General features: G+C 45.6%; 1 protein-coding gene, 1 long non-coding RNA gene and 1 pseudogene across 2 annotated transcripts in view; 1 reads left to right on the top strand and 2 right to left on the bottom strand.

Annotated features, from left to right (window-relative positions):
- Window positions 1-2,735, bottom strand: part of LOC105493543 (FLVCR choline and heme transporter 1) — a 35,930-nt gene extending 33,195 nt beyond the window's left edge. Inside the window, exon 1 of the mRNA XM_011761263.2 lies at window positions 1,976-2,735. Within this exon, the coding sequence (XP_011759565.1) occupies window positions 1,976-2,713 (738 nt within the window). The 5' untranslated portion in view covers window positions 2,714-2,735. The remainder of the gene's footprint in view (window positions 1-1,975) is intronic.
- Window positions 2,736-4,386: 1,651 nt separating this feature from the next.
- Window positions 4,387-17,486, bottom strand: LOC105493541 (uncharacterized). The gene is made up of 4 exons (XR_011614049.1): window positions 17,371-17,486; window positions 17,183-17,269; window positions 9,297-9,427; window positions 4,387-4,511 (listed from the first exon to the last, which is right to left on the bottom strand). It is a non-coding gene; the product is annotated as an uncharacterized lncRNA (long non-coding RNA).
- On the top strand, window positions 5,071-6,754 carry LOC112428826 (small ribosomal subunit protein eS28-like; annotated as a pseudogene).
- Window positions 17,487-17,713: the final 227 nt, after the last annotated feature.

Genomic DNA, 17,713 nt, shown 5'->3' with positions numbered 1-17,713 from the left:
TCTGTGGGGACAGGGGTTGTGGAGACAGATAAAGCAGAAGGGCTGGCAGGAGGCAGATCTGGAGGGTACCATATGTTGCATTAGTGTTTGAATTTTATCCTAAGGACAACGGAAGCCACTGCAGGAGTAAGGATGTGCCCTGAACAGATTCACACATGTAAAAGACCACACTGGATGAATGTGGAGAACAGAGGGAATAGGGCAAGGGCTACAGATAGGGAGGACAATTAGCAAGCTCCGGCCCAAACCAAGACAGTGGCATTAGAGATAAAGGGAAATGAGCAAGGAGAAAGCAATTTTGAGTGATGTGTTCCCATGAGATATCCAAGTAGACTACCCAGCTGGCCAGTATCCGTATGAGTCTGAAGCTCCGTTATTTATTCAACATGGTTTTAAGGAGAGTAATAAATGCTGGTGATACAGTTGTGTACATTCAGACCACATGCCTATTTTCATGAAACTTACAATCTAATGGTGGGGATGGGAGAAGAGTAATAGGTAAGTGACATAAACGTGTAAACAATAACATATAAGACAGGGATGAGTGCTATAAGGAGAATTAAAATAATGTAAAGAGAGTGACTGGGCAACTCTAAATGGGATCAAGAAATGCTACTGAATATTTAAAATGAATTTAAACTGAGAGATGTGTGACAAAAAGAATCTAATCATGGCCGGGCGTGGTGGCTCACACCTGTAATCCCAGCACTTCGAGAGGCAGAGGTGGGCAGAGAGCTTGAGCTCAGGAGTTCGAGACCAGCATGAGCAACATGGAGAAACCCCATTTCTTCAAAAAAACAAACAACAACAACAACAACAAAACTTTATAATAGCTTCTTCCAAACCTGCAGATGCAATCAACTCAAGTATCAGTCATAAACTGTTTTGGACACACAAACAACTATAGTTCAACCTACTCCATCTTCTGTACTTTTAGATTAGGGAAATGACTATAAAGCAATAAGCATGTAGATTCTCCGGCCTCGGCCACCTGAGTAGCTAGGATTACAGGCATGCACCACCATGCGCCACTAATTTTTGTGTATTTGGTTTTGCCATGTTGGCCAGGCCAGTCTCAAACTCCTGGCCTTGATCAAGTGATCCGCCCACCTCAGCCTCCCAAAGTGCTGAGATTACAGGCATGAGCCACCACGCCCAGCCCAGAACTGTTAGTTAGCAGTCATTTACGTGTTCTTTATGTGCCAGGCACTGTGCTGACTGTTAATATATGAAATTAAAAGGGAGCTGTTCACAATGACCTCTCAAAATGGAAACAATCTTTCCAGAATCCAATACCTTCCTTTCACAAATACACTGGTGACAAAAATAATACCTACCCAAGTCTTGTTTATTACTGCATTGACAAGTTTTCTATGTTAGGCATAAACAAGCCAATACAGTTAATTATTATTATTATTATGGTTACAGTTTATTATTATTATTATTTGAGATACAGTCTCACTCTGTTACCCAAGCTGGAATGCAAAGGTGTGATCTCCACTCACTGCAACCTCCACCTCCCGGATTCAAGAGATTCTCCTGCCTCAGCCTCCTGAGTAGGTGGGACTACAGGTGCCTGCGAGCAGGCCCGGCTAATTTTTGTATTTTTAATAGAGACGGGGTTTCCCCATTGTTGCCCAGGCTGGTCTGGAACTCCGAACTTCAAGTGATCCACCCACCTCGGCCTCCCAAAGTGGCGGGATTACAGGTGTGTGCCACCGCACCCGGCCCAGTTAATTATTTTACAGGTAATTTTCTAAGCAAGATGACAAGGTGGTTTGGAAAATTCTGTCCTTACAAAGAAATTTATAGCCCTCTTCAATCCAAGACCGTCCGGAAGTCTATTTAACGGCCTTATCTCCTCTTTTATGGACAAATACCTCCTGGGGCAGTTCATCCACACAGGCCATAGTTCTCACGGCCTATGACATTTTCTGTCTTCTAAGGATCTTTCATCTACCACTCCAGTCCTTACCTGATTGCCCAGCACGGCGGTGGCACAAGCTGTGGACACCTCTTTGGGCCCAAACCACACTGAGGCGATGCGGGAGGGCAAGCCCAGGATGAACACCTGGGCCACGGAGCACAGGCACTGGCCCAACATGGTGACCCAGAAGAGATGCTGCTGCACACTGCCGCACTTGATCCAGGCACCCAGGCAGTTGAGGCCGGAGCCCAGCAGGGCGGTGAGCCGCAGGCCTCTGGTGTCCAGCAGCCAGGTGGCCGGGAAGATGAGGGGCACGTAGGCCACCATGTACACCATGGACAGCCAGTCGATGTGCAGCAAGGTGACGCCGTAGAAGCCCCCGAAGACGTTGCTGATGATGCTGTACTGAATCCACTGAAAGGCGTTTACCAGCGAGTACAGGCTGAAGATCAGGAGCACCACGAAGCGCCGCGGGGAGAGCGCCGTCCGGGGCAGCGGGGTGCTCTCGGCCCCCGGGGTCTCCGCTCCGGCGCCCGCAGGCAGCAGCCGGGCCTGGGTCTCCTCTTCTGCAGCCAGCGGAGTCTGAGGCCCGCCCAGAACTCCCGAGGCGGCAGCGAGGCTGTCCCGGGGGGCCCCGTTCACCGGGAAGGTGCCCGCTTTGGGCCCGTTCTGCGGCTCCACGCTCTCCTTCCCAGCTGGCGCGCCCCTCGGCAACGGGAGGTATCCTTTCGCGAGCGGGTGTCCGGGCGCCACCGCCGCCCCCTCCTCATCGTCTGGCCGCGCCATATCCCTGGCTCCCGGGCGCCACCTCGCTCCCCCGCCCCACTCCCCGACTCCGCTCCCCGGGTCCACAGCCCGAGGTCCTCCTGGGACCCCACCTCCACCCCCTCGGCCCACCGCTCCTTCCCAGGTGGCGCGCGCCACGAACCGCAATCCGCGCTGCAGTGTGAACAGGTGAAGGCGTCCTCCCCGGCGCCGCGCGGCAGTCACCCCTCGTCTGGTCCCGCCCCTAGAGTCGCGCGGCCCGCATGACGACGGCCCTCCGGCCAGTCAGCGCGCACCTTTGCCCGGCACGAGAGCCAATCGGGGAGCTGCCGGGCGCGAACTGAGGGAAGCAGGGGAGGAAAGCGGGCTGGGAGCACTTGCTGACGTTTTCCTGCCCGGAAGAATGCATGGCCCGGGGTCCTTTGCACCTGAGGGTGGGCGGGAGGCGGCCCCGCGGGTTGTGTTGCTGGAAGAAGGGGTCTCGATCCAGACCCCAAGAGAGGGTTCTTGGGTCTACCGCAGGGAAGAATTGGAGGCGAGTCACAAAGCGCAGTAAAGGAAGCAAGTTTATTTGAATCTACTCCGTTACAGAGTCGCAAGTCCTCAGACTGTAGGAGGAACTCCCGTCCTTCCGTAGTGTCACTACTTAGAGGCAACTGTGCGGAGCTGTGATTAAACGTGGAATGTGCTGATGTGCCCACTAAAGGTAGGGGCTGTTGGTGCACTAATGACCATTAATCCTTCAACCTAAGCCTGCGCATTGATGTTATCTCTGAGTAGAGGGCTGGGCCGGGCTCAGTGGCCACTTCTGTAATCCCAGCACTGTGAGAGGCCGGACAGGAGGCTCCCTTGAGCCCAGGAGTTCGACACCAGCCTGGGCAACATACTGAGATGCCATCTATTTGAAAAAAAAAAAAAAAAAGCAAGCAGCCAGTCGTGGTGATGGATGCCTGTAGTCCCAGCTACTCGGGAGGCTGAGGCAGGAGAATTACTTGAACCTGGGAGGCGGAGGTTGCAGTGAGCTGAGATAGCAACACACTGCCCTCCAGCCTGGGTGACAGAGTGAGACCTTGTCAAAAAAAAAAAAAAAAAAAAAAAATTAGGACATCTGGACATTCCACAGACTTGGTGGGAGAAGTCCTGTATGGTCATAAATATTGTGTAATTATAATTGCTGGTCAGCTTAGAATGCGGCTATTTTCAGACCTTTAGCATTAACCTTATAGGTGCCCTGTGAGTGCCTAGTTACTCACTTTAATATGCAGTCGCTCTGGCTGTGTTTTATTAAACCAGATACCTGGTAAGCAGTGGCTTCTCTAACAAGTGGGCAGCTTGGAACTGGGAACGAGAGAGCCACCGAAACAGAATGAGGGAGACAAAGAAGTGGGCATCACCCTCAGCTCCACAAGGGCTTCCCAAGGTCGCTGTACCGTACGCAGGCCCGGGACGAACTTTATTCTCGCCCCAGCATCGTTGTCCGTCTCAGTGAGACCCTGGCTTTAGGGCAGACAGGACCACGTTTCATAAATTCATACTGTCCCAGCAGAGGAATAACGCCAGAAAGCGTTCCAGTACAACCAGAGAAAGAGAATCCATGAGAAATCTGCCCTTGTGAAGTTGGAATCCCCTCAACCTCACCCCGCTGACTTGAATGAAGCGACTGAGATGGGCTGTGATGGAGCAGATCTGGTTGCTCGACCTTCTCCCTTGGACCAACACATGTAGTTAATAGTTATGGGACATGCACATTCAGTGGGTCCAGTGGGTTCCAGGTACCAAACTTGTGCTGAATGGTATGTGCCAGACACTGTCTTGCGATCTGGGGAATAAAAAAATAAAAACGAGATTATCCGGAGCACAGTAGCCTTGCGGTCTTCCTGGACTAGAGAAAATTCAACCCTTCTGCTTCTTGGGAAGCTTTGTTCGGGAAAAAAAAGAAAGAGACCCCAAAGAATTTGTTATTAAATTGAAGTTGAAACTAGGTGTATATAGTACAAGAGTTCTTACCATGCATTTAATCTTAAAAAGTGCTGATATCTAGAACCCTAAAACCCTGCACTTTTTTATTGCCTCTTACATTATTATTTTGGTCATGTATGAAATATTTCAGGCATCTCTCAGTACAGGTGAAATGCTACATGTTCTAAACTAAGGAATAAGTGCATTATAATGTCTTCCTTGGCCAAACTGTATAAACTGCCACCCCCAACCCCCCACCCCGCCAACATCCCTTCCCTGCTGTTTTTCTTTCTTTCCTAGTGCTTACCTTCACCTAAAATGTCCTATATTTTTACTTATTTTTTCTAGTTTCCTTCCTTCCTTCCTTCCTTCCTTCCTTCCTTCCTTCCTTCCTTCCCTCCCTCCCTCCTTCCCTCCTTCCTTCCTTCCTTCCTTCCTTCCTTCCTTCCTTCCTTCCTTCCTTCCTTCCTTTCTTCCTTTCTTCCCTTTCTTTCTTTCATCTTGCTCTGTCACCCAGGCTGAAGTACAGTGGTGTGATCTCGGCTCATTGCAACCTCCGCTCACTGCAACCTCCGCCTCCCAGGTTGAAGTGATTCTTCTGCCTCAGCCTCCTGAGTAGCTGAAATTAAAGGGCTGCACCATCATGCCTGTCTAATTTTTGTATTTTTTTTTAGTAGAGATGGGGTTTCACCATATTGGCCAGTCTGGTCTCGAACTCCTGACCTCATGATCCCCCCACCTTGGCCTCCCAAAGTGCTGGGATTACAGGCCTGAGCCACCATACCCGGCCTCTCTCTCTCTCTCTCTCTCTCTCTCTCTCTCTCTCTCTCTCTTCTCGGCTGACCACCAAGCCTGAGTGCTTTTTGTATTTTTTGTAGAGATGGGGTTTTGCCACATTGCTCATATTGGTCTCAAGTGATCAGCTCACTTTGGCCTCCCAAAGTGCTAGGATTACAGGCATGAGCCATTGTGCTGGTCCTTTTTCCGGTTATTTTCTCCCTGCCCACTAGAATGTGAGTTCTGTAAGGGCAGGGCTGAAAGTTTTGTTGCTTTTTGCTACCGCTACTATTTTTCAAGAATTTGTAACCAGTGTACTTTGTGTACCTAGCACATAGTGGGTGTTCAATAAATATTTACTGAGTACAGCTAATGAGCACTGAATTACCGTGAATATTTTAAATAATTGCTTGCTTTGTAAAGGAATGTATTTCTTCTCTCCTCCCAACTGCTGCTGCATCGCCATCATGGACACCAGCCACGTGCAGCCTGTCTAGCTGGCCAGGGTCACCACAGTCCTGGGCAGAACCAGCTCTCAGGGACAGTACACACAGGAATTTGTGGACGACACAAGCCACTCCATCATCCACAGTGTAAAAGGCTCTGTGCGTAAGGGCTGTGTGCTCACCCTGTTGGAGTCAGAGCGAGAGGCCTGGAGGTTGCACTGAGCTTGGCTGCTCACTGGGTCTTGAATATTGGGTTCGACCACTTGGTCCGTGAGAGTGCTGTGCCATGACCTGCTCCTTTATTTTATTTTTTGCCGGCCACACAGGAATTGAGATATGCATTTAAATAAAGTGTTTGTGTTCCAAATTAGAAAGAAAAGAAAAAGAAAGAAAGAAAGAAAGAAAGAAAAAGAAAAAGAGAGAGAGAGAGGGAGGAAGGGAGGAAAAAAGGAGGGAGGAGAGAAGGAAGGAAATCTTTTTAAAAAAATTCTTATTTTTTATTTATTTATTTTTTTGAGATGGAGTTTCGCTCTTGTCACCCAGGCTAGAGTGCAGTGACACGATCTCGGCTCACTGCAACCTCTGTCTCCTGGGTTCAAGCGATTCTCCCTCCTTAGCCTCCCAAGTAGCTGGGATTACAGATGCCCACCACCACGTGCAATCTGTTTCTTAAAAAAAAAAAATCTTGTCCAGGCACGGTGGCTCACACCTGTAATCCCAGCACTTTGGGAGGCTGAGGCAGGTGGATCACGAGGTTAGGAGATCGAGACCATCCTGGCTAACATGGTGAAGCACCATCTCTACTAAAAATACAAAAAATTAGCCAGGTGTGGTGGTGGGCGCCTGTAATCCCAGCTATTTGGGAGGCTGAGGCAGAAGAGTGACTTGAACCCGGGAGGCAGAGCTTGCAGTGAGCTAAGATCACACCACTGCACTCCAGCCTGGGTGACAGAGCGAGACTCTGTCTCAAAAAAAAAAAAAAAAAAAAAAGTCTTGCAAACTTCCAGAAGGAAGGGAAGGAGGGAGGGAAATATCTTTCTTTCTTTTTTTTTTTTTTGACAGAGTTTTGCTCTTGGAGTCCAGGCTGGAGTGCAATGGCGAAATCTCAGCTCACTGCAACCTCTGCCTCCAGGGTTCAAGTGATTCTCCTGCCTCAGCCTCCCAAGTAGCTGGGATTACAGGTGCCTGCCACCACACCCGGCTAATTTTTGTGTTTTTAGTAGAGACAGGGTTTCTCCATGCTGGTCAGGCTGGTCTCAAACTCCCAACCTCAGGTGATCCACCTGCCTCAGCCTCCCAAAGTGCTGGGGTTACAGGCATGAGCCACCGTGCCCGGCCGCCATTCTAATTTCTTAATCTTGTCTTCTTTCTCTGGCTTCAGTGGTAGATACTTATTAACCAGTTTAAACATGAATCATAATTTATATCAAATGTTTGGATGTATAACATAGAATGAACCTTAATCTCTGTCAAAAAAGATACTGCTGGGAGCATCATTTGGCTAGGAGTCAAGATGAGATTGAGCTACTTTATGGGTGTGGAATGCCAAGTCAGAGAGATCTGAATAAGTAAGACTTCAGCAATATGAGACCTGGACAGCATCCAGGAGCCAAGGTCCAAGATGCTAATAGGAGTGATGTAGCTGTCCCTGAACAAAGGTTTCCCACAGTTTACGAGCCTCAGAGGTTAAGATGCAAACCAGAACAATGCTATTGGATATGCAATCCGTAATGTTTCATGGGGAGGTGGGTAGATTTGGCCAGCCTTGCCTTCAGTTTACTCCTACTAGCACCAGACTTTGTCCCCCTGAGCAGCAGAGGCTATATGGTTCTGTTCTGTGAAAAGAACAAGTTGGAAATGGAGGAGTAGAGGGGAAGGCTGGAAATCAGAATTCTCCCACATGTATTCTTCCCTCCATTGAGACATTTTATTTGTATGTATTTATTTATTCCTAAAAAAAAAAAAAAAAAAAAAAAGTCCCAGGATTTTTTTCTCCTATGTTTTTGTCTTGTTTCTTCTCAGTCCATGATGCCAGTTGAGGTCATCAGTACAGCAAAACCAAACTGGTGAGATGGCAACAAATTATTCTGTCACTTTTCTAATCTTTTTTTTTTTTTTGAGATGGAGTCTCGCTCTTGTCACCCAGTCTGGAGTGCAATGGCGAGGTCTTGGCTCACTGCAACCTTCGCCTCCCGGGTTCAAGAGATTCTCCTGCCTCAGACTCCTGAGTAGCTGGAATTATGGTGCCCACACCATGCTCAGCTAATTTTTGTATTTTTAATAGAGATGGGGTTTCACCGTGTTGGCCAGGCTGGTCTCGAACTCCTGACTTCAAGTGATCTGCAGGCCTCGGCCTCCCAAAGTGCTGAGATTACAAGTGTGAGCCACTGCACCCGGCCCAGTTTTCTAGATCTTTGAATTGCACATCAAAGCTGAAGCTGATCGCTCCACACTTGTTTAACCTGCCTATGAGGTTCACAACAATTTTCCCAGCTCTGGGATCATCAATGACTTTTAATTCACCAATATAACAATGCTTCATCATCGCAGTTAGAAACCAGACCATGACTTTGGAGCATGACCTGATAAGAACCTGGCGTTTGGGTCTCTTTTTGGCATTCGTGCACACCATTGTGGTGGCACAGGAAGATGATGGAAACTATTTGTACATTTTTGTGTAAAGCTACTAGAGATTTAATTCTGCAACAGCAGAGCTTCCTGCCCTAAAACATCTCTGAGGATTTGCTAAGGCCGATCCTGCCTTTCATGTCTGCTTAAAATTTACCTGTTGCGTGGTTTAAATATAACCAATGTCAAATCACAACTAAATTTTCCATGTTACATCTGGTTCTTATTCCTTTGGGCATTATTTAATTTATCACATTAGCTAGTTGACATGTTGGCTTTAAAGATCACGAGATTCAGGCTGGGCAAGGTGGCTGACAGCTGTAATCCCAGCACTTTGGGAGGCAGAGGCTGATGGATCACCTGAGGTCAGGAGTTCAACACCAGCCTGACCAACATGGTGAACCCCTGTCTCTACTAAAAATACAAAATTAGCCAGCCAGTACTAGCAATTTTAAAACTATTACTTTCTTTTACAGTTTTTAATTACTTAATTTGAATGAATTGAAACATACTATCTCTCTTCAAGCCCACTTCCCATATCCAGAATTGATCCAGGTTTTTAGAGCCTAAAGGCTTAATTTGGGGATGGGGGTGTTATTTAAGAAACTAACATCAAAATTAAAATTTAAAATGAGGTTGGTTGTGGTGGTTTACACCTGTAATCCCAGCACTTTGGAAGACAGGGGCAGGTGCATTGCTTGAGCTCAGGAGTTCAAGACCAACCTGGGCAACATGGCGAAACCCCTTCTCTACCAAAAAAATAACAGAATTTAGCTGGGTGTGGTGGCACATACCTGTAGTCCCAGCTACCTGAGAAGCTGAGGTGGGAGGATTGCTTGAGCCCAGGAGGTCAAGGCTGCAATAAGCTGAGATCACGCCACTGAGATCACGCCACTCCATCCTAGGCAACAGAGTGAGGGCTTATCTTAAAAAAAAAAAAGAAAAAGAAAAAAAAAGAGGTAGAGAGAGATACAAGCCTTCAGAGACCCTCATATTAACTTCATGGTAAATCTGCCTCTGCTCACCCCTCCCACTTGTAGGAACTAATATCTTCATTTCCAGATTTACTCTGAAAAAACTGTGCAACTGCTTCACATGTTTCCTCTTCATTCACTACTTTGGAACTCACTGAAACTCTGATGAAAGAATTGAGTCAAAAAAAAAAAAAAAAAAATAGACCTCCTTCCTAGCCCTGGCACCGTTCAGAGCATCTACTACGGAGGAGTCTTTTTTCTTTTTTCTTGTATTTTAAGTTCTAGGGTACATGTGCATAACGTGCAGGTTTGTTACATATGTATACTTGTGCCACGTTGGTATGCTGCACTCATCAACTCGTCAGCACCCATCAACTCGTCATTTACATCAGATATAACTCCCAATGCCATCCCTCCCCCTTCCCCCGTCCCCACAATAGGCCCCAGTGTGTGATGTTCCCCTACCCATGTCCAAGTGATCTCATTGTTCAATTCCCACCTATGAGTGAGAACATGCGGTGTTTGGTTTTCTGTTCTTGTGATAGTTTGCTGAGAATGATGGTTTCCAGCTGCATCCATGTCCCTACAAAGGACACAAACTCATCCTTTTTTATGGCTGCATAGTATTCCATGGTGTGTATGTGCCACATTTTCTTAATCCAGTCTGTCACTGATGGACATTTGGGTTGATTCCAAGTCTTTGCTGTTGTGAATAGTGCCGCAATAAACATACATGTGCATGTGTCTTTATAGCAGCATGATTTATAATCCTTTCGGTATATACCCAGTAATGGGATGGCTGGGTCATACGGTATTTCTAGTTCTAGATCCTTGAGGAATTGCCATACTGTTTTCCACAATGGTTGAACTAGTTTACAATCCCAGCAACAGTGTAAAAGTGTTCCTATTTCTCCACATCCTCTCCAGCACCTGTTGTTTCCTGACTTTTTAATGATTGCCATTCTAACTGGTGTGAGATGGTATCTCATTGTGGTTTTGATTTGCATTTCTCTGATGGCCAGTGATGACGAGCATTTTTTCATGTGTCTGTTGGCTGTATGAATGTCTTCTTTTGAGAAATGTCTGTTCATATCCCTTCCCCACTTTTTGATGGGGTTGTTTGTTTTTTTCTTGTAAATTTGTTTCAGTTCTTTGTAAGTTCTGGATATTAGCCCTTTGTCAGATGAGTAGATTGCAAAAATTTTCTCCCATTCTGTAGGTTGCCTGTTCACTCTGATGGTAGTTTCTTTTGCTTTGCAGAAGCTCTTTAGTTTAATTAGATCCCATTTGTCAATTTTGGCTTTTGTTGCCATTGCTTTTGGTGTTTTAGACATGAAGTCCTTACCCATGCCTATGTCCTGAATGGTATTACCTAGGTTTTCTTCTAGGGTTTTTATGGTATTAGGTCTAACATTTAAGTCTCTAATCCATCTTGAATTAATTTTCATATAAAGAGTAAGGAAAGGATCCAGTTTCAGCTTTCTACTTATGGCTAGCCAGTTTTCCCAGCACCATTTATTAAATAGGGAATCCTTTCCCCATTTCTTGTTTTTCTCAGGTTTGTCAAAGATCAGATGGCTGTAGATGTGTGGTATTATTTCTGAGGACTCTGTTCTGTTCCATTGGTCTATATCTCTCTTTTGGTACCAGTACCATGCTGTTTTGGTTACTGCAGCCTTGTAGTATAGTTTGAAGTCAGGTAGCGTGATGCCTCCAGCTTTGTTCTTTTGACTTAGGATTGTCTTGGCAATGCGGGCTCTTTTCTGGTTCCGTACGAACTTTAAAGCAGTTTTTTCCAATTCTGTGAAGAAAGTCATTGGTAGCTTGATGGGCATGGCATTGAATCTATAAATTACCTTGGTAAGTATGGCCATTTTCACAATATTGATTCTTCCTATCCATGAGCATGGTATGTTCTTCCATTTGTTTGTGTCCTCTTTCATTTCACTGAACAGTGGTTTGTAGTTCTCCTTGAAGAGGTCCTTTACATCCCTTGTAAGTTGGATTCCTAGGTATTTTATTCTCTTTGAAGCTATTGTGAATGGGAGTTCATTCATGATTTGGCTCTCTGTTTGTCTGTTACTGGTGTATAAGAATGCTTGTGATTTTTGCATATTAATTTTGTATCGTGAGACTTTGCTGAAGTGGCTTATCAGCTTAAGGAGATTTTGGGCTGAGATGATGGGGTTTTCTAAATATACAATCATGTCATCTTCAAACAGGGACAATTTGACTTCTTTTCCTAACTGAATACCCTTTATTTCTTTTTCTTGCCTGATTGCCCTAGCCAGAACTTCCAACACTATGTTGAATAGGAGTGGTGAGAGAGGGCATCCCTGTCTTGTGCCAGTTTTCAAAGGGAATGCTTCCAGTTTTTGCCCATTCAGTATGATATTGGCTGTGGGTTTGTCATAAATAGCTCTTATTATTTTGAGAAACGTTCCATCAATACCGAATTTATTGAGAGTGGTTTTTTTTTGTTTTTTTGTTTTTTTGGTTTTTTTTTTGAGACGGAGTCTTGCTCTGTTGCCCAGGCTGGAGTGCAGTGGCGCGATCTCGGCTCACTGCAAGCTCCGCCTCCCGGGTTCATGCCATTCTCCTGCCTCAGCCTCCTGAGTAGCTGGGACTACAGGCGCGCGCCACCGCGCCCGGCTAATTTTTTGTATTTTTAGTAGAGACGGGGTTTCACCGTGGTCTCGATCTCCTGACCTTGTGATCCGCCCGCCTCGGCCTCCCGAAGTGCTGGGATTACAGGCGTGAGCCACCGCGCCCGGCCTATTGAGAGTTTTTAGCATGAAGGACTGTTGAATTTTGTCAAAGGCCTTTTCTGCATCTATTGAGATAATCATGTGGTTTTTGTCTTTGGTTCTGTTTATATGCTGGATTACGTTTATTGACTTGCATATGTTGAACCAGCCTTGCATCCCAGGGATGAAGCCCACTTGATCATGGTGGATAAGCTTTTTGATGTGCTCCTGGATTCAGTTTGCCAGTATTTTATTGAGGATTTTTGCATCGATGTTCATCAGGGATATTGGTCTAAAATTCTCTTTTTTTGTTGTGTCTCTGCCAGGCTTTGGTATCAGGATGATGTTGGCCTCATAAAATGAGTTAGGGAGGATTCCCTCTTTTTCTATTGATTGGAATAGTTTCAGAAGGAATGGTACCAACTCCTCTTTGTACCTCTGGTAGAATTCGGCTGTGAATCCGTCTGGTCCTGGACTTTTTTTGGTTGGTAGGCTATTAATTATTGCCTCAATTTCAGAGTCCGCTATTGGTCTATTCAGGGTTTTAACTTCTTCCTGGTTTAGTCTTGGGAGAGTGTAAGTGTCCAGGAAATTATCCATTTCTTCTAGGTTTTCTAGTTTATTTGCGTAGAGGTGTTTATAGTATTTTCTGATGGTAGTTTGTATTTCTGTGGGATTGGTGGTGATATCCCCTTTATCATTTTTTATTGCATCTATTTGATTCTTCTCTCTTTTCTTCTTTATTAGTCTTGCTAGTGGTCTGTCAATTTTGTTGATCTTTTCAAAAAACCAGCTCCTGGATTCATTGATTTTTTGGAGGGTTTTTTGTGTCTGTATCTCCTTCAGTTCTGCTCTGATCTTAGTTATTTCTTGCCTTCTGCTAGCTTTCGAGTGTGTTTGCTCTTGCTTCTCTAGTTCTTTTAATTGTGATGTTAGGGTGTCAATTTTAGATCTTTCCTACTTTCTCTTGTGGGCATTTAGTGCTATAAATTTCCCTCTACATACTGTTTTAAATGTGTCCCAGAGATTTTGGTATGTTGTATCTTTGTTCTCATTGGTTTCAAAGAATATCTTTATTTCTGCCTTCATTTCGTTATGTACCCAGTAGTCATTCAGGAGCAAGTTGTTCAGTTTCCATGTAGTTGAGAGGTTTTGATTGAGTTTCTTAGTCCTGAGTTCTAGTTTGATTGCACTGTGGTCTGAGAGACAGTTTGTTATAATTTCTGTTCTTTTTTTTTTTTTTTTGAGACGGAGTCTTGCTCTGTCACCCAGGCTGGAGTGCAGTGGCCGGATCTCAGCTCACTGCAAGCTCCGCCTCCCGGGTTTACGCCATTCTCCTGCCTCAGCCTCCCGAGTAGCTGGGACTACAGGCGCCCACCACCGCGCCCGGCTAGTTTTTTGTATTTTTAGTAGAGACGGGGTTTCACCGTGTTAGCCAGGATGGTCTCGATCTCCTGACCTCGTGATCCGCCCACCTCGGCCTCCCAAAGTGCTGGGATTACAGGCTTGAGCCACCGCGCCCGGCTAATTTCTGTTCTTTTACATTTGCTGAGGAGTGCTTTACTTCCAGCTATGTGGTCAATTTTGGAATAAGTGCGATGTAGTGCTGAGAAGAATGTATATTCTGTTGATTTGGGGTGGAGAGTTCTGTAGATGTCTATTAGGTCCGCTTGGTGCAGAGTTGAGTTCAATTCCTGGATATCCTTGTTAACTTTCTGTCTCGTTGCTCTGTCTAATGTTGACAGTGGGGTGTTGAAGTCTTCCATTATTATTGTGTGGGAGTCTAAGTCTCTTTGTAAGTCTCTAAGGACTTGCTTTATGAATCTGGGTGCTCCTGTATTGGGTGCATATATATTTAGGATAGTTAGCTCTTCCTGTTGAATTGATCCCTTTACCATTATGTAATGGCCTTCTTTGTCTCTTTTGATCTTTGATGGTTTAAAGTCTGTTTTTTCAGAGACTAGGATTGCAATCCCTGCTTTTTTTTGTTCTCCATTTGCTTGGTAGATCTTCCTCCATCCCTTTATTTTGAGCCTATGTGTGTCTGTGCATGTGAGATGGGTCTCCTGAACACAGCAAACTGATGGGTCTTGACTCTTTTTTTTTTTTTTTTTTTTTTTTTTGAGACGGAGTCTCACGCTGTTGCCCAGGCTGGAGTGCAGTGGCGCGATCTCGGCTCACTGCAAGCTCCGCCTCCTGGGTTCACGCCATTCTCCTGCCTCAGCCTCCTGAGTAGCTAGGACTACAGGCGCCCGCCACCGCGCCCGGCTAATTTTTTGTATTTTTAGTAGAGACGGGGTTTCACTGTGGTCTCGATCTCCTGACCTTGTGATCCGCCCGCCTCGGCCTCCCAAAGTGCTGGGATTACAGGCTTGAGCCACCGCGCCCGGCGGGTCTTGACTCTTTATCCAATTTGTCAGTCTGTGTCTTTTAATTGGACCATTTAGTCCATTTACATTTAAGGTTAATATTGTTATATGTGAACTTGATCCTGTCATTGTGGTATTAGCTGGTTATTTTGCTCATTAGTTGATGCAGTTTCTTCCTAGCATCGATGGTCTTTACATTTTGGCATGTTTTTGCAATGGCTGGTACCGGTTTTTCCTTTCCATGTTTAGTGCTTCCTTCAGGGACTCTTGTAGGGCAGGCCTGGTGGTGACAAAATCTCTAAGCATTTGCTTGTCTGTAAAGGATTTTATTTCTCCTTCAGTTATGAAACTTGGTTTGGCTGGATATGAAATTCTGGGTTTAAAATTCTTTTCTTTAAGAATGTTGAATATTGGCCCCCACTCTCTTCTGGCTTGTAGAGTTCCTGCCGAGAGATCTGCTGTTAGTCTGATGGGCTTCCCTTTGTGGGTAACCCAACCTTTCTCTACAGAGGAGTCTTAAGGGGTCTGTATGCTTAGAGTTGAGAGATCAAATAGCTCCTGAAAACTGTAATTAGAGGAAATTCCATATGGAGACAGGCCACAAGGAGAACTCAAGCCCTTGTAAACCAAAAATGAAATATTCTAAGCCCCCAATTTACTAAACAGATTCAACCTCCCACTTCCACCTCCCAAATAGCTGGGATTACAGGTGCATGCAACCATGCCCAGCAAATTTTTGTGTTTTTTGTATAGATGGGGTTTCACCATGTTGGCCAGGCTGGTCTTGAACTCCTGACCTCGAGTGATCTGTCTGCCGCACCCTCCCGAAGTGCTGGAATTAGTGAGCCACTGCAACAGACCTCTAACACTTATTTCTGAAGTTTTTTCCTTCCCTGCTTTTCGGAAGCCCCTTCCTCCCTCTCTTGTTGCCTTAAGGTACCTTCACCCTGGCTGGGCCCTGTTGTTCTTTTATCGGGTTTTTTTGTTTGTTTCTTTAGCCTATGTGTGCTCTTCCACCTGGGTTATACAAATGCAAAGTACATCCTAGTTCCATGCTAGGCCTTATTATTAGCAAGAACTTTCCTGAATCTCTCAAGATGTAGTGAAAGCAGTTATACATTAACTATGTGAACTATACTGTATTTCCTAAAAGTAAATAAATGTGTTGACTGGGAGCTGTGGCTCAGGCCTGTAATCCTAGCACTTTGGAAGACTGAGCAGGAGGATGGTTTGAGCTCAGGAGTTCGAGACAAGCCTGGGTAACATAGTGAGACCCTGTCTTTACAAAAAATGCAAAAATTCACGGGGCCTGGTGACACAAACCTATTTTTCCAGCTACTTGGGAGGCTGAGGTGGGAGGATGGCTTGAACCCTGTAGATGGAGGTTGCAATGAGCCAAGATCATGCCACTGCACTCTAGCCTGGGCAACAGAGCAAGACCTTGCCACCAAAAAAAATAAATAAATAAATGTGTTTTTAAAAATGCACTGCCCACCTTTGAAGGCAGCAATGGCTCTATAAATTATCTGTAATTTCTTGAGTCAGCTTGTTTCTTGAGCTGTTCTCCCATGTAGTAAGTTAGTCAGTTAGTTTTGCCCTGCCCCTTTCCTCCACATTGGAAACATTCTAGAGTGACCTGAAGATTAAAAACAAACAAACAAACAAAAACAAACACTGGAGACCTCCTCTTGTTACAAAAGAAACATATGAATAAAATAACTTTCCATGTAGCCTGGGCGACATGGCAAAATCCCGTCTCTATGAGAAATTTAAAAATTAGCCAGTTGTGGTGGTCCACGCTTATAGTCCCAGCTACTCAGGAGGCAGAGGTGAGAGGATCACCTGAGTTCAGGAAGTTGAGGTTGCAGTAAGCCTCAATCACACCACAGAACTCTAGCCTGTCCGATGGAGTGAGATCCTGTCTTGAAAAACAAAACAGGCCAGGGAGGCCAAGGTAGGCAGATCGCCTGAAGTCAGGAGTTCCAGTCTGGCTAACTTGGTGAAACCCCATTTCTACTAAAAATAGAAAATTAGCCGGATATGGTGGCGCATGCCTGTAATCTCAGCTACTCAGGAGGCTGAGACAGGAGAATCACTTGAACCCGGGAGGTGGAGCTTACAGTAAGCCAAGATCGTGCCACTGCATTTCAGCCTGGGTGCCAAGAGTGAAACTCCATCTTGAAAACCAAAATAAAACAAAAATAACAATGACAACAAATTCCCCATGTAAAATATAAAGTTTTGAGGCCGGGCGCGGTGGCTCAAGCCTGTAATCCCAGCACTTTGGGAGGCCGAGACGGGCGGATCATGAGGTCAGGAGATCGAGACCATCCTGGCTAACACGGTGAAACCCCGTCTCTACTAAAAAATACAAAAAACTAGCCGGGCGAGGTGGCGGGCGCCTATAGTCCCAGCTACTCGGGAGGCTGAGGCAGGAGAATGGCGTAAACCCGGGAGGCGGAGCTTGCAGTGAGCCGAGATCGCGCCACTGCACTCCAGCCTGGGTGACAGAGCCAGACTCCATCTAAAAAAAAAAAATATAAAGTTTTAATAAAACCAATAAAGTAGCTACCACTTATTGAGTACTTACAATGAATCCTTAGATTAGAACTCTTCTTCATGGGGGCAAGGACCCGTTTGTCCCCAGTATCCACAACAGCACCAAGCGGAGTATGTGCTGAAAACATATCAGTGTGTGTATTAAATTCATGCCAGGCACAATGCAAAAAGCTTTACACGCATTCCTAATTTAATCTCAACTCCCTCCTCATCACTTACCACACATATAAACACACAGCTTGGTGAAAGCAGTATCTTTAGCCCCATTTTACAGATGATGAAACCAATATTATGAGGGTCGAATGGCTGGGCCTGGTGATGCACACCTGTAATCCCAGCATTTTGGAAGGCCAAGGCAGAGAAATTGCTTGATCCCAGGAGTTCAAGAGCAGCCTGGCCGACATAATGAAACTGTGATTGCACCACTGCACTCCAGCCTAGGTGACACAGCAAGACCCTGTCTCCAAATTAAATTTAAAAAAAAAAGAGGATTAAGTAATTTATATTTATCCAAGGTCACCTGGCTGGTAAGTAAATGATCTCTCTGACTCCAGAATCTCTC

This window comes from Macaca nemestrina, chromosome 1 (genome assembly GCF_043159975.1).
Source record: "Macaca nemestrina isolate mMacNem1 chromosome 1, mMacNem.hap1, whole genome shotgun sequence".
Taxonomy (NCBI): Eukaryota; Metazoa; Chordata; class Mammalia; order Primates; family Cercopithecidae; genus Macaca; species Macaca nemestrina.
Note: the sequence above shows the minus strand (reverse complement) of the source record. Positions and strands in the feature narration are given on the sequence as shown.